General features: G+C 35.5%; 2 protein-coding genes across 2 annotated transcripts; one reads left to right on the top strand and one right to left on the bottom strand.

Moving 5' to 3' along the window:
* The first annotated feature begins 5,268 nt into the window (after positions 1-5,268).
* Positions 5,269-5,727, top strand: LOC115949982. Its single transcript, XM_031067241.1, has one exon. The coding sequence runs from the start codon at positions 5,269-5,271 to the stop codon at positions 5,725-5,727; it is 459 nt and encodes a 152-aa protein (XP_030923101.1).
* Positions 5,728-6,249: 522 nt separating this feature from the next.
* LOC115949974 lies at positions 6,250-7,080 on the bottom strand. Its single transcript, XM_031067233.1, has one exon. It carries the CDS (start codon positions 7,078-7,080, stop codon positions 6,250-6,252), a length of 831 nt encoding a protein of 276 aa, XP_030923093.1.
* Between the last annotated feature and the right edge of the window lie 7,817 nt (positions 7,081-14,897).

Genomic DNA, 14,897 nt, shown 5'->3' with positions numbered 1-14,897 from the left:
AGGATAATCACAACTTTGATTTCTTAGCATAAACGTATGGAGCATTTATATTCTTTCCAGGTAAAATATATACTATGTAGGTAACATATATGAAAGGGCTCCAACTATGTTACCATGTATAATTCAAAAACATTATCATATATTAGATTCCTTACCAAAATAAATTGTATGTATTTAATTTTTATTTTTATTTTGTTTGATAATTACAACAATAAAAGAAGAGAAATTTGAATCTTGAACGTCTTCATTAGAAATATCAAAAAGTTTCAATAAAACAACAATACTCTAGACACGTTTAATTAATTAAATTTTTTAATCTTGCCACTATATACATTGGTAATTTGTATCATCATGGATCATGAGAGATTAAATTATTGTTAAAATGTCAAAAGCATTGTAACTCAACTGACAACTCTTTGTATCATGAGAGATATATCCTTAGTTTAAATCCTCCTATGGTGTAACCCCACTGTGTCTCCTCGTGTGGTTGTGGATACAATTATTACTTCTTGGTAAAGAATATTAAAAACAAGTTAACGATTACCTAGTGTGGGGGCAACACATCATACTAGCATCCCATTGTTAGCTTATAATCTGCACATGAAGGGTCAATAGTTATGTACTCAAATGTGGAGTTCACACCTAAATGTAGCCACAAAGTTCGTACACTAGTTATGATTTATCATCATTTCTTCTAAATCACCACCAAACTCAACACTCTAATCAACACACATGAGAAGGGGGAATAACAATCACTCACTCATGCCCCATTTTTAAAATTAAAAGAATGATAAAGTTTGGCTACAAACTTGGTTATGGTACAAGACGAAAATGGTAATGTATCCACTTACTAAACCATACTTAAGTGATTGTATACTTTTTTTTTTTTTTTTTTTTTGATAACATAAAAAGGGATGTTTTTTTTTATAATATATACCTCATGGTTTCATTTCTCTCTCATTGGTCTCTCTCTCTCACTAGCTCTCAAACCCAAGTCTTGGTACTTGTTATAAGTATTAATTCAAGCCATTGAGATACTACAAGAGCCGGTAAAATTTGTAGTCAAACTCTATATATTCTTAAAAAAAATTATGATCTATGAATTTCTCCTAATAAAGAATTGTATTTGCCATCATTTAACATCCCTAGTCATACAGCAAATATGCTGATACGTCTTTACTATAGATATATACTTTTTTTTTTTTTGTTTTTGGGTTACACAAAGGGGAGGCATTTGAGCTTGGATTCTCTTAATACGAAGACTGCACAGTACTCTTGAGCTACAATACTTGAGTTGTATATTAGCTTTCTTCTAATTGTATTTTTTTTTATAATCTTTGTCTAATTGTCTTTTATTGCATACACAATAGCTTGATTACACGAGAATTTGTATTTGCCATCACTTTAAATCTCTCTTCTTTTATGTAGAAGTATGATAAGTAATAAATGTCATTGACATGTGGGTTCAATATCCAAACAAAACTGATTCAAATCCCAATGCCTTGGGCAAATATGTTGGATATGTTATTACATAAGTTTTTGCCTTTGCATTAGACATAAAGTTCTCATGTCCATATATTTAAGAGAGAAATGGAGACTAGAGATGCGTGTGAGGAATAGACTCTCATTACACTTTTCTCTAATTTTGGATGAATTTGATGAGAAGTGGTAAGTTGTTATATATAACATGTACAGCTTATTTCATATTTTTTTTAAAAAAAAATTAAAACTTATTGTACAAAACTACAAATTAGTTAGGATGCCCACTTCGATGGACCTTAGTTTTATCTTCTTCTTTATTTCTCTTTATTCTCTACAATTATGAAATACAAAAAAAAAACAAAAACAAAAACAAAAAAAAAAAACAAAAACAAAAAAACCAAAAAAAAAAAAAACTTGCAAACTTTACTTCATTAATTTCTTCTCATTGTTCATCTTTGTATAACTTATTTACTTCAAAATTTGACACAATGCAAATTTCTTAATGTCTTCTAATTTACAATTTACACGCCTGGCATATATTTAATTTTTTTGTAAAATATATACAAAATCACTTTGTGATTCTTTCATAAAATATGAAAAAATGTAACTTATAACACCCAGGTGATATTGTTTTATTACTAAACTAATAAAATATTCTTAAAAACAAACAATAAGCTACTCATTTTTTTTTTCTAGAGAGTTTCAACATATGGCATCCGCTCCTAATGATAGCTCTTTATCACCAAACCAAGACACTAATCAGTTTTTGGTATAAGCGGAGATTGAACCCCAAATTTCTTATTCAACTATTAGAGACTTTACCAGTTGAGCTAATTAGAACCAACACAATAAGGTACTCATGTGATAATTAACACATGTCCATATTAATTTCAAGTAAAAGAATATTAGAGATAGGTTTTATGTTACACTCAAAATCTCAAGGGATTGGTTACAAGTTACACAATTAATGATTTACATATAAAATAGTATCATATGAGATTAAGTGTTATAGTTAAAACCATAGCTATCAATATCATACCAAACTGGCAGTTTAAAACATCAATTAAATCAATGAACAATATAAATCAAGATCAATTTAAAAGAAAATGTTGGATTTGCAGAATTGACGGTTTTTAGAAAAATACCAAACCACGAGTATATAGTTTTATTACAACTGTTTTGTTTTTTTTTTTGTTTATATATATATATATATATATATATATATATATATATATATTTATATTTAATTTTCTACTATATTAATCAAATAATCACGTTTCCTTCAATTTTGCATGGTTATTTATGGTATTTTAAGTATTTTTCTTTTAAACTTGAAGTAAATTGTCAAAATATCAATTAAAGTGTCAATTTTTTAGTCATATATATATATATATACACACACACACACACACACACACACTAGCCTCATCACATGCACTTTGCGTGTGCGATGGGGTTTTTTTTTTTTTTTTTTTTTGGTCTAGTGTCATAATTTTTTTTTTTAAATTTAATTTTGGATAAGTTTGTTTTAAAGACATATATTAGTAGAAGAGTGTCTTATTTTGTAGGCTTTTTAAGTGGAGTTGGAGATATATTTTTACTAGGTTGTCCTCAAGTTTTTTCTCCATTAAATCTAAAGTTTAGGGGTATTTATAAATTACATAAAAGTCCAGTACAAAGAGGGAAATACTCTTATAAATAGTATAGACAAAATTCTATATTTGAATAATTTTTTTTATATAGATACTGTGGGGGCCTGTTAGTCAACAAGCCCATTAAGGTCAAGATCGTTGGGTCTGTGGCCCATCCGAGGATGCGTATCTGTCCGAGGAGGCCAAGTCAATTACCGAAGGGGGGTGGTAGTCAATATCACCAAGGTGGAGTTCTGTATTCGTCCGAGGACGCTATATTCCTCGGCAGTATACATCCGAGGATGATCAGGACGCGACCTTGTTGCAACCGGATCTTAGAATTATGTCACCACTGAAGATAGGATAACAGACCAAGGGTAAAAGAGAAAAGACAAAACAAATATCTAAAACTACAGCTGTCTCCGCATTAATTACCTCTCAACCAACTCTCTGGCCGCATTAATGTGGAGGTGATACCTGAATAGTAAGGAGGCAGCCTTACAGCTGCCCATAGGAAGTTCCAAGAGGTGCTAGATGGGACAAAAAAGAAATCCACCGAATCCAACCTACACGTGTGCGGTGAGGATGGAATACAGAGGGTGGTATATAAACTGAAAGAAGAACATGCAAAAGTGGATCGGAACAAAAAAAAGAGAAAGAAAGAAAACTTGGACAAAAGAAGAAGAGCGAAAAGAGAAAAAGGGCGGTATCAATTATCAAAGAAAACGATCGTTACGCCAGCTTTGGGCCTTCGGTATACGTGAGGGTGAGTCTTTTTATTCGAAAAAAGTTAACCTAGTTCTTTACACCCACGCTCTACAAATCATATTGTTTGGGCCTATTTACGTGCGAACCCAGTCTCGTGTTGGGTCGTTACCAATCATGTCCCTACAATTGGCGCCGTCTGTGGAGAGAACTTGTTTTAACTTAAAGGACTTCCGGTGCAACGTTTCTGATGGAGGAAGTGGGTCCACATCACCCCGCGGTGGGACCGCATCAGAAGGATGTCAACTTGCACCAGGCAGAGTCAAGGGGCTCCCAGCATGGTGATCCTCGAAGGAGTCCCGAACGGAGAGAGGGCCATGAAGGGAGTGTACATACAACTCATACCCCCAGGAGCCACTCTCAGGGGAAGAGTCACGTCTCCCACGCGAAGCATGATGGGAATCTACAACGTGAGATTGCAGATTTGAAGAGAGAGTTGCGCCATGCACGGCGGGAACGTTCCCCACCTTACTCCAAACCATCATCTGAGGAGTCGGATGGAGCTAGTTATAGGCGGAGATCAAGAACTCCGCCAAGCGAGACTTTCTCCTACGAAGAGGAACACCGCCATCGACGTAAGCGTAGAAGTCTACCTAGTAGGAGCTTGGGAAATGATGCCATGAACAAAGCCTTGAGTCAAATTTCCAAGTCACCCTTTACGAGAAACATAGATGATGCTAGTCATCCTCGGCGATTCCATCAGCCTACGTTCTCTCTATATGACGGCCATTCGGATCCAATGGAACATGTAAGCTATTTTAGCCAGAAGATGGCTATCTATTCCAGAAACGAGGCCTTGATGTGCAAAGTTTTTCCATCGAGTTTGGGTTCGACGGCGATGAGGTGGTTCAACGGCTTAAGGGCCAATTCTATTGGATCTTTCAAAACATTGACTCGGGCTTTTGATGCTTGCTTTATTACATGCAGCAGGACTCCTCAGCCTTTGGGATCTCTGCTGACTCTGTCTATGCAAGAAGGCAAGACTCTTAAGAATTACTCGGACAGGTACTAGGAAATGTTTAATGAGATAGAGGGAAAGAATGATGTTGTGGCTATAACCACTTTCAAAGCTGGTCTCCCAGCTGATCACGATTTGAGGAAATCCCTGACGGGTAAACCTGTCACCAGTGTGCGCCAACTGATGGACCGAATAGATAAGTACATAAGGGTAGAGAAAGATCAGCTTCAGGGAAAAGGAAAGGCCAAGGTGATCCCTCAGGAGAGGAGGGATTACAGGTCTGACCGTTATAATAACAGCCGACCACGGAGGGATTTTGTTGGGCAGTCAGGTTCGGCGGACGCCCAGGTTGTTAACGTAGTATTTCGAGAGCCAGTTTAGCAGGTTTTGGAGAAGATAAAGAACGAGCCATTCTTCAAATAGCCGAACAAAATGGCGGGAGAGCCTAGGAAACGCAACCCGAACTTATACTGCCATTATCATCAGGATCATGGGCACACGATGGATAACTGCAGGAATTTATGGGACCACTTGGAACAGTTGGTCCGTGAAGGGAAATTAAAACAACTCTTGCATCACTCCAGTGGAAGGGCGAGCCAAGCAGGTTCAGAGGTGCGCGGGGACGCTTCATCAAGACTTCCCCTGGGTACGATTAACGTTATCTTTGTGGCCCCGGGGAGGACTGGGTCTTGCTCCGCTAGAGTGTTGTCGGTGTCCCGATCCCTGGGCGAGGGTCATTCCCAAGCATTGAAGAGAGCCAAGAAGCGTGTCCCCCTGATTTTAGGCTTTTCAGATGAGGATACGGTTGGGACCATACAGCCCCATGAGGATGCTTTGGTGGTAACGTTGAGGATCTGTGGGTACGATGTCAGAAGAGTGATGGTTGATTAGGGTAGTGCTGTGGATGTGATGTATCCAGACTTGTACAAGGGGCTAGGTTTGAACCCAGAGGACTTAACAACCTATAACTCTCCTCTAGTAAATTTCGAGGGAAGGTTGGTCACTCCCAAAGGGCTAATCAGGCTGCCCGTGCAGGCAGGTACAGATGTGGTGGAGGTGGACTTTATTGTCGTGGATGTTTTTTCTCCGTACACGGCTATTATGGGCAGACCTTGGCTTCACACCCTTAAAGCGGTCTCGTCAACCCTGCATCGGAAGGTGAAGTACCCATCCGGAGACCAAGTGTTGGAAATAGTAAGGAGTCAGGTGGTTGCTCGGCAATGCCTAATCGCGGCTATACAACATCGGCTAGAAGCAGAAACCTCGGCTACGGCTGACAATGAGTTATAGCAATTAAAGTCCCCAGTATCAGGCCTAGACATGCCAGCCAATGGGGTAGAGTGTGAAGATCTGGAGAAGGTAGTTGTTGCTGATGACCCGGAAAAATTCTTTCAGGTTGGGACTAAGTTGCCTTTACAAGAGAAGGCGAGATTGCTGGAATTCCTCCGAGCCAATGTGGACGTTTTTGCATGAAACCCGTATGAAGCCCCAGGGGTGGACCCAAATTTCATTTGTCATCGGCTCAACGTGAATCCTGCCGTTATGCCCAGGAGGTAACCTCCTCGGCGACCATCGAAGGAACACGCCGAGGCAGTTAGAAGCAAAGTGGCCAAGCTCAAACAGGTTGGGGCTATCAAGGAAGTTTCCTTTGGAATTGGCATACATTGCCATTGTATTAGACTGAGAAGAACCAGAATTTCCATGGCCAACATTCTTGTGAGATTCCTCTTGTAAAATCAATGAATAGACTTTGCTCATTGAGGGAAAAGGATCCATCATGAGAATTTGACTTTGAACAATGTCAAAACTCTCATTTAGCCCCATTAGAAACCTCATCACATAAGCCTTATTATGAGAATTACTCAGAGTCTTCATAGCTTCACAAGAACACTCTGGCATTGGTTCATAATTCAGCAACTGATCCCATAATCGCTTGAATTTGGTATAAAACTCAGTCACTGACATTTGATTTTGGCAAATTTGAGAAATCTCAGTTTGTAAATTGTAGATCTTAGGTCCATTTCCCTGTGAGAACACATTCTGAAGTTCAATCCACATCTCCCTTGCTGTTTCACAGTACATGATATTGCTTGAGACATCCACATGCATAGAATTTATCATCCATGAAAGCAACATAGTGTTGCAGCTCTCCCAATCTTCATACAAAGGTGAATCAAGATCTGGCTTTGTAACCTTTCCATTTACAAAACCAATCTTCTTCTTCGCAGTGAGGGCAAGTACCATAGCTCTTGACCAGGATTGGTAATTTTGTCATTCCTAATAGAGGTTGTGTAACAAGAATGTTTCCTGGATTCTCACTGGAATTTAAGAAATAGGGATTAGGAGTAACAGAGGCTGAAGTATTCGGTGAATTCGAGTTTGTGTGTGTGGATTGATTGTTGACAGGCTCAGGGGATGTGTGTGTGGATTGATTGTTTGCTTCAGTGGACGCCATTGCAGGACCTTGAAGTTCTGATACCATATAAAATCTTGTGCTCTCACTCTAAATAGAAATGAACCTTTATTGATGAAAGAGTGAAATGAAAGCAATAAAATAATACTAGCTCTGACCCTATATTTATATACAGGGACTAAAGTAACCAAAGAAAACGATTAAAAAACTAACTCCCTAAAAGAGGGGAAAGTCTGTTACAATTGCATTCCAGCTCATGCACACGTGTCCAATCACCTTTTCAACATCCTTGCATACGTGGCATCATCTACTGCATTGAGTACAGCACTTGATCATAGTGAGGCATTACTTCAATCATAACCATAGCAGCCGTTTGATCAATGTCTTTGTCACCTTGAAGTTGTGAGCTGATCTGATTAGCAAAATGGACTTCTCCTTGATGCAAGGAAGCATCCTGCTGTGCTGTTTTAACATGTATCATCATGGATCACGAGAGATTAAATTATTTTTAAAATGTCAATAGCATTGTAACTCAACTGACAACTCTTTGTATCATGAGAGATAAGTCCTTAGTTTAAATCCTCCTATGGTGTAACCCCACCGCGTCTCCTCTTGTGGTTGTGGATACAGTTATTACTTCTTGGTAAAGAATATTAAAAAACAAGTTAACGATTACCTAGTGTGGGGGCAACACATGGTACTAGCACCCCATTGTTAGCTTATCTGCAAATGAAGGGTCAATAGTTATGTACTCAAATGTGGAGTTCACGCCTAAATGAAACCACAAAGTTTGTACACTAGTTATGATTTATCTTAATTTCTTCTAAATCACCACCAAAATCAACACTCTAATCATCACACATGAGAAGGGGGAATAACAATCACTCACTCACGCCCCATTTTTATAATTAAAAGAATGATAAAGTTTGGCTACAAACTTAGTTAGAGCACACTACGAAAATGGTAATGTGTCCACTTACTAAACCATACTTAAGTGATTGTATACAATCATTTTAAGTGAGTTATATGCATTGCACATAATAGAAATACTTATTTTCTTTCTATTGTTAAGTTTGTAGTCAAACTCTATCCTTAAAAAAATGATGATCTATGAATTTCTCTTAATAAAGAATTGTATTTGCCATCATTTAATATCCCCATTCATAGAGTAAATATGTTGATATGTCTTTACTATAGATATATACATTTTTGTTTTTAGGTTACACAAAGGGGAGGCATTTGAGCTTGGATTCTCTTAATAGGAAGACTGCATAGTAGACTTTTTTTGGTCTAGTGTCATAATTTTCTTCTTAAAAAAAAAAAAAAAAACTGGATAAGTTTATTTTGAATACATAGATAAGTAGGAGAGTGTCCTATTTTGTAGGCATTTTAAGTAGAATTAAAGATATATTTTTACTGGGTTGTCCTCAAGTTTTTACTCTATTAAATCTAAGTTTTGGTGTATTTCTGAACCACATAAAAAAGTCCAGCACAAAGAGAGAAATCTTCTTATAAATAGTATAGATAAAATCCTATATTTGAATAATGTTTTTTTTTTTTTAGATACAATATAAAAATTAAACCTATGATGTTTGTTTTATAATAATTGATCTTTTTCATCATGCCAAAACACTAATTGGTTTTGGTGTAGGTAAAGTTTAAACTTCATATCTCTTATTCGATGACAAAAAAACTTTATCAACTATTCCAAAAATTTATATGAATTTTTTTAATTAATTTTAATGTATAGTATATATATAATTTTATAGTTTAACTTCCTTTTATTTTATTTTATTTTATAAATTGTATTCTTTACTTTATTTATATATTTTAAAATAAATTCAATATTAATTCAATTATTGGACTTTTTTTTTTACTAGTCAACCTTATACTTTCTTGACAATTCAATGAATCAGTATTCGCTCCATTACGTGGGTACAACTAGTTCAACTAGTAAAGTTTCTAACGCTTGAATAAGAGATCTAAAGTTTAATCGTTGTCTATACCAAAAACTGATTAGTGTCTTAATCTGATAATAAAAATTAGGAGCAGACGCTATATATTAGAACTCTCTTAAAAAAAACACATATTCCCTCCATTATGAATTCTAATAACTATGCTCAAAACTTCTTTAAACTTCAAAAAGTCCATGTTTTAAGGAAAACCTATTTTAGGGTTGTATATACATTTTTTTCTCTCTTCAATAATCAAAAGGTGAAATGCATAAAAAGAGAGAACATTTTATTTATTTTTTTTTTCAACAAAACAAACGAAAACAAAGAAAATGTTAGGACATTTGTGTTTCACATGTTAGAAACATATGTTACTATTTTATATAATTGGTTAATCTTTTGACAAAACACACTCTATTTGTATTTGGGTAGATCTAGGATGTGTTTAATGCTTCAAGAAACAATGTTTCAAGTTCAAATGTTAAAACCATGCAAGTCTGTCCAAGAATCAAGTGTGAAAAGTATTGTTCATTAAAACTCGATAGCTAGCATCTATCGAGACTTAGAGTTTTCTGAATCCCGTGGCTCAACAGCAGCTCGACAGATAGGGTATCTGTCAAGGTTTATGAAACTCAAATTTTCGAGTATGTTTTTCATCCAATCCATGATTATATGTTTGGACTTTCTTTTCTCACAACCCTAAACATATATAAGGATTATTTTAAGAGCCGTCAAAGGTGACACAAGTTGCATAAGTGTTGAGCAAAGTTTCGTTCAAGCAAATTGTGATCGGAGACAAAATTTTCCCTGATTCATCTTTCTTGTGAAGAAGATGCTGTGTTTGTACACCGTAGGGTTTTGTGACCAAGGAGTTTCTTGATCTTCATCGTGTGATGAATTGAAGAATTTTGCAGTCAACAACCTTCTCTAGTTGGTGATTGAAGTCGCGTACTGGGATCCGCACAATTGGTTAGTTACGTATTGGGAGCCGTGCATTGAAAATGAGAGATTGTCACTATAGAACAAGTCCAATTAGGTATTAGAGTAAGAGTTCAACTGTAAGTTGGTATAAGGTACTGGGATTCCTTTACTTGTAACTGCTTGTTTTGATAATAGTGAATTCTCGGGAGTGGTGACCTTAAAATCACTTGGTGGAGTTTTTTCCGTGTAGGTTTTCCCCATTCATAAACAAATCACTATGTCAATTTTTTTTCCGCTGCATACTTAGTTTAATTGGTGATTCATTTGTGCTACCACGCATCTTGCATGTTAATTTGATTAATTAATAAACTTGGCTAATTAATTAATTAATTCATCACAATGGGTCAATACATTCTTGGCTTATCAGAAAACAAATGTGTTGTTATTATATAACCCCACTTGTTAAAATTTGTGACTTGGCAACTCTTTGCTGTCTCCACATCACAATTCACATCCCAAACACAAAGGCAAAAATAATAATAAAGTTAATAAAAACTTAATAAAAATTTACAAAATATTTCCAACCTTGTATTAAAAAAAAAAAAAAAGCAAAATAACAAAGAGAGAGGAAAAAAAAAAAAAAAAAAAAAAAAGAGTGATTTAAAATAACATCCATAACCCGACACCTCATGTTTAGGGTCTTTCACCGAACCCTCGAAAAGAGACTTGAGACCCTCTCTCCCTTTTCCTTGGAATCAAAATATTTTCTCTTTATTCTCTTAGGATCTCTCTGTTTCTCTCTCTCTCTCTCTATCTATCTATCTATCTATCTATAAATATATATATATATATATATATATATAAACACAAAGCTATTTTTGATTTTTTGACAACTCGTTTTTGTTGTTGTTGTTTCGATTGGTTAATCAGGGTTTCACCAAGTCGCTAGCCATGACTGTGCTTTCTGAGATCAACGACAAGACCTTTTTCGCCATCGCAGTTAGTATTATATGCTATTACTATTTATTTTATTTATTTGGATTGATTCTATAGCCACTTCTGTTTATTGCTTTTGGGGAATCTGACTCTTCTTTTCTTGGAAAGCTTTGGGTATTATTATATTTATATGATTAATTAATTGATTTTCACTATTTTAGCATTTTGAAAGTGATTCTAATTAGATTACAGTTATTACAATATGTATATATTCGTTCAAAGGAGTTTAAAAATTATTTGTTCTTATCAAATTGAATTCTTTTTAATAAAGCTTAGCATCCAGATCATCGAGAGAAACATCAGAGGATGCTAAGCTTACGACGTTGTCCAAATCATTGTATCTAGTGGCCTGAGATAATGGAACTGGTTTTGTTTTGGTTTTTTTTCGAAATGAATAATAATGAAGTGATTTCCAGCTAGTTCAACTGGTAAAGTTTCTGATGGTTGAATAAGAGATCTGGAGTTCAATTCCGCCTACGCCAAAAACTGATTGGTGTCTTGGTTTGATGATAAAGAACTATCATCAAGAGTGGACGCCATAAGTTGAAAATCTCTCTAAAAAAATAATAATAATGAAGTGTGTGCGTGTGTGTCTGTGTGTGTGTGTTTGTAAGTACCTCAAGCAAAGCCTCGACCTGGTTCGACGTCGTTTCGAATGATGGTTGTTGTACTACTAGATTTGCCATCGTCCCTATCTTCTTCTACCAATCTCAGCTCACGCGCGCACATTGAAGTACGAGAGAACAAGTAACGGATCGGTTCAGGCTGGATCAAGTGTAATCCAATTCTGTACAGATAATAGGCATGCCCTGGACAATTTTTCTTGGCCCGTGGGCAATGTCCACCTTGTCTTTAGCGGGCTGGACTATTGGGCTGCTCATAGGCTTTTTAGCAACCTTTGATAGTCTTATAACTTGTATTTATGAAATAGGGAATAAATAAGTGCTTTGATGTATTCATGAATATATTTTCATGAATTTTTTTTTAATCTTTCGATAATTTGATAGTTATAACGAGGAGGAGAAATTTAAACCCTGGATATATTGGAGATATCAAGAGAAGGTTCTAATCAATTGAGTTATAAGATTTTTTTTCTTAAAAGAGTTGAGCCACAAGGTGATTTAGAGCTTGTTTGGCATCAGCTTTAGTTTTTAGCTTTTAACTTTTAATTTTTATGTATAACTTTTTAAAACCTCACTTTTTTTTGTTTTTTCTCACTTTTTCAAAAAATTTCAAAGTACAAATATACTTTAGCATACTTTCAGTAAAAAAATAAATAAGTTGATTCCAAACAGACACTTAGTACACTCATATAACTAATAATTATAATGATACAAAAAAATTTCAAGTTGTTATGAAAAACTAATTATCAATGATGATTTGGTACACTCGTATAATTTATTCTTTTAAACAACTTAGTGTTTTATTAGAGCAATTTCAAGACTTTTTTTGGGTAAAGGAGAGAGCACATAACCCATTTTTTAATAATGTAAAACTTGTAAAGGGTTTAGAAATCTTAATACAATAAATTTATTATTTATAACTATACACAATTGAGACGCAGTGATTACAATTCAACCAAAATATACTTTGCTCTTCACTCTAGCCTTCTTTATAATGACAAACATGTTCTTATCTATAATGCAGTATTGGCCTCTTTCCCTTATGAATTTGGGAGTCTGATGATGATACATTTCCTTTCCCCCTTTGCCGCCTTCTATACTAAAATGATGACCTTAGGCTTACTGCGTTTTTACTTTACTGTTCAATGAGTCAATTAGTGTTTAATGTTGCTAGTTGAAAATGCTTCTCTATGATCAAACTAGGGTTGCAATTAGTGTGCGTTTGAATTTTGATTATATCCCGACTTATTACTTATTTTTCTTACTATTTGCAAGTTCCACGTAAATTATTTATTTATTTTATTTAACTTTTATCTTTTACCTTTTAGCTAAACTATTTTTAGCAAAAAATTAGATAAATTATTCTCAAACGAACACTCACCTAAGCCCAGCTAGAATGGTCCCTTAGGTATATCTCATATTAGCTAAAGATCACTTGTATGATGTACTATTGGTCTATAATAATTAAATCCCATATGATGAGATTGAGATATATTTATTATATACAAAGGGTACCCCCTTTCAGTATACATTATACAAGATATAATTCTTTGTGTTGAAGAGTGAAGACCCTTTCCCCCCTCTCCTTTTTCAAGTTTGTTTATCTGAAATCTAGATTTTTCTTTTGGCTTTCCTTAATAAATCTAGAACTCGGTTGAGTCTGACTCTGGGGTTATAGTAACGTCTATGTACTTAGAAGCGTCTTTTCGGATTTCTACAGAGCCCATAAGAGCACTATCATCAGGTGTGCCAAATGCCAAATATTTGGCATTTGGCACACCAAACAACAAAAATAGGCTCTCATGAGGTGTGCCAAATGCCAAAAAATTTGGCACACCGCTACAGTACCGTCTCAAATATGAGACGGTACGGACTCATGTGCTATAATTTTTTTTCCATATTTTATTCTCTTCTCTCTCTTCGCAGCTCAGTTCTCTCTCTTTCTCTGCTCTCTGGTCTTCGTCTCTCCTCTCCATCTCTCCGTCTCTACGCCTTTCTCTCTCGCTTTTTTTTTTTTTTTCCTGAGAAGGTGATTCCGATCTCAGTTTCATTTTCTTTATCTTTCCGTCTCTCTCCTTCTTCTTTTTTTTTTTTTTTTTCCTGAGAAGGCGATTCCGATCTGAACCTCTGCTCACCGATTGAAGCTCGCCGATCTGAAGCTCTGCTCGCCCAGGGGTGGTCGTCGATCTTTGCTCGTCGTCCTCCACAGTCGCCGTTCTTTGCTCGTCGTCCTCCACAGCTCTTGCCGCCGATCTCGTTGCCGATGGTTGGTTGAATTTGGTCGTCGTCCTCCACAGCTCTTGCCGCCGATCTCATTGCCGATGGTTGGTTGAATTTGGTCATTGATTGATCTGTTGGGTTTGGGTTTTGTTGAAGATTTTGAGTTTTTTTTTTTTTTTTTTTTTTTTTGGTTGAGGTTTTTGGAGTTGAAATTTGTTGGAGGATCCGATGATTGTGGTTGTTGTGGCGGTGGTTGTGGCGGTGGTTGTTGGACCCGGTGGTGACTAGGCTGTGCATTTGTATTTTTGCTGTGTTTTGGATAAATATATTATTTTAATGTGTAGGAAATATTATTTTAATGTATAGAATTGAAGTATAGAACATCTGATAAATGATATGTTGTATAATGATTTTCTAAAATGATAAAGTGGGTTTTTGGTGTGTTAAAATGGCATTTTTTTTGAGAGAGCTGATGAGAATGCTCTAATGATATCATCAGTGAAGCCTCATAACACTAACTCCATGACCTACCCATAATAAGTAGGATCGTGGGAACACCTTTAAAAAAAATAAAAAATAAATAAAGAAGAGCACCTCAACACAAACTTGTTGGACACTTGCACAGCCTTTTTTTAAATTTATCAAACTTATGGTCAAACAGAACCAGCTGCAACATTGATATAGTTCTTTTTCAAGGACCAACGTGGATAATTTGTCAATCTACTATTCTAAATTTCAAGGGAAAACCGTGACGTATTTCTGTGTGTGTCTTAGACTAATTAAGAACTTATCTCTTTTTTTATTATTACCTTATTATAAAGAAGATAAAAGAAAGCATGAAGAGAATGTGAATATTGATACGTGATTAACTTTCCCCCAAGAATTAGCTTCACACGTACGTCATCTGTTACAACTAACTATACCATTTCCATAAGT

This window comes from Quercus lobata, chromosome 1 (genome assembly GCF_001633185.2).
Source record: "Quercus lobata isolate SW786 chromosome 1, ValleyOak3.0 Primary Assembly, whole genome shotgun sequence".
Lineage (NCBI taxonomy): Eukaryota > Viridiplantae > Streptophyta > Magnoliopsida > Fagales > Fagaceae > Quercus > Quercus lobata.
Note: the sequence above shows the minus strand (reverse complement) of the source record. Positions and strands in the feature narration are given on the sequence as shown.

Coding starts and splice junctions, on each gene's coding strand:
- LOC115949982 (XM_031067241.1), top strand. CDS start 5,269: ATGGCGGGAGAGCCTAGGAAACGCAACCCGAACTTATACTGCCATTAT.
- LOC115949974 (XM_031067233.1), bottom strand. CDS start 7,080: ATGGTACTTGCCCTCACTGCGAAGAAGAAGATTGGTTTTGTAAATGGA.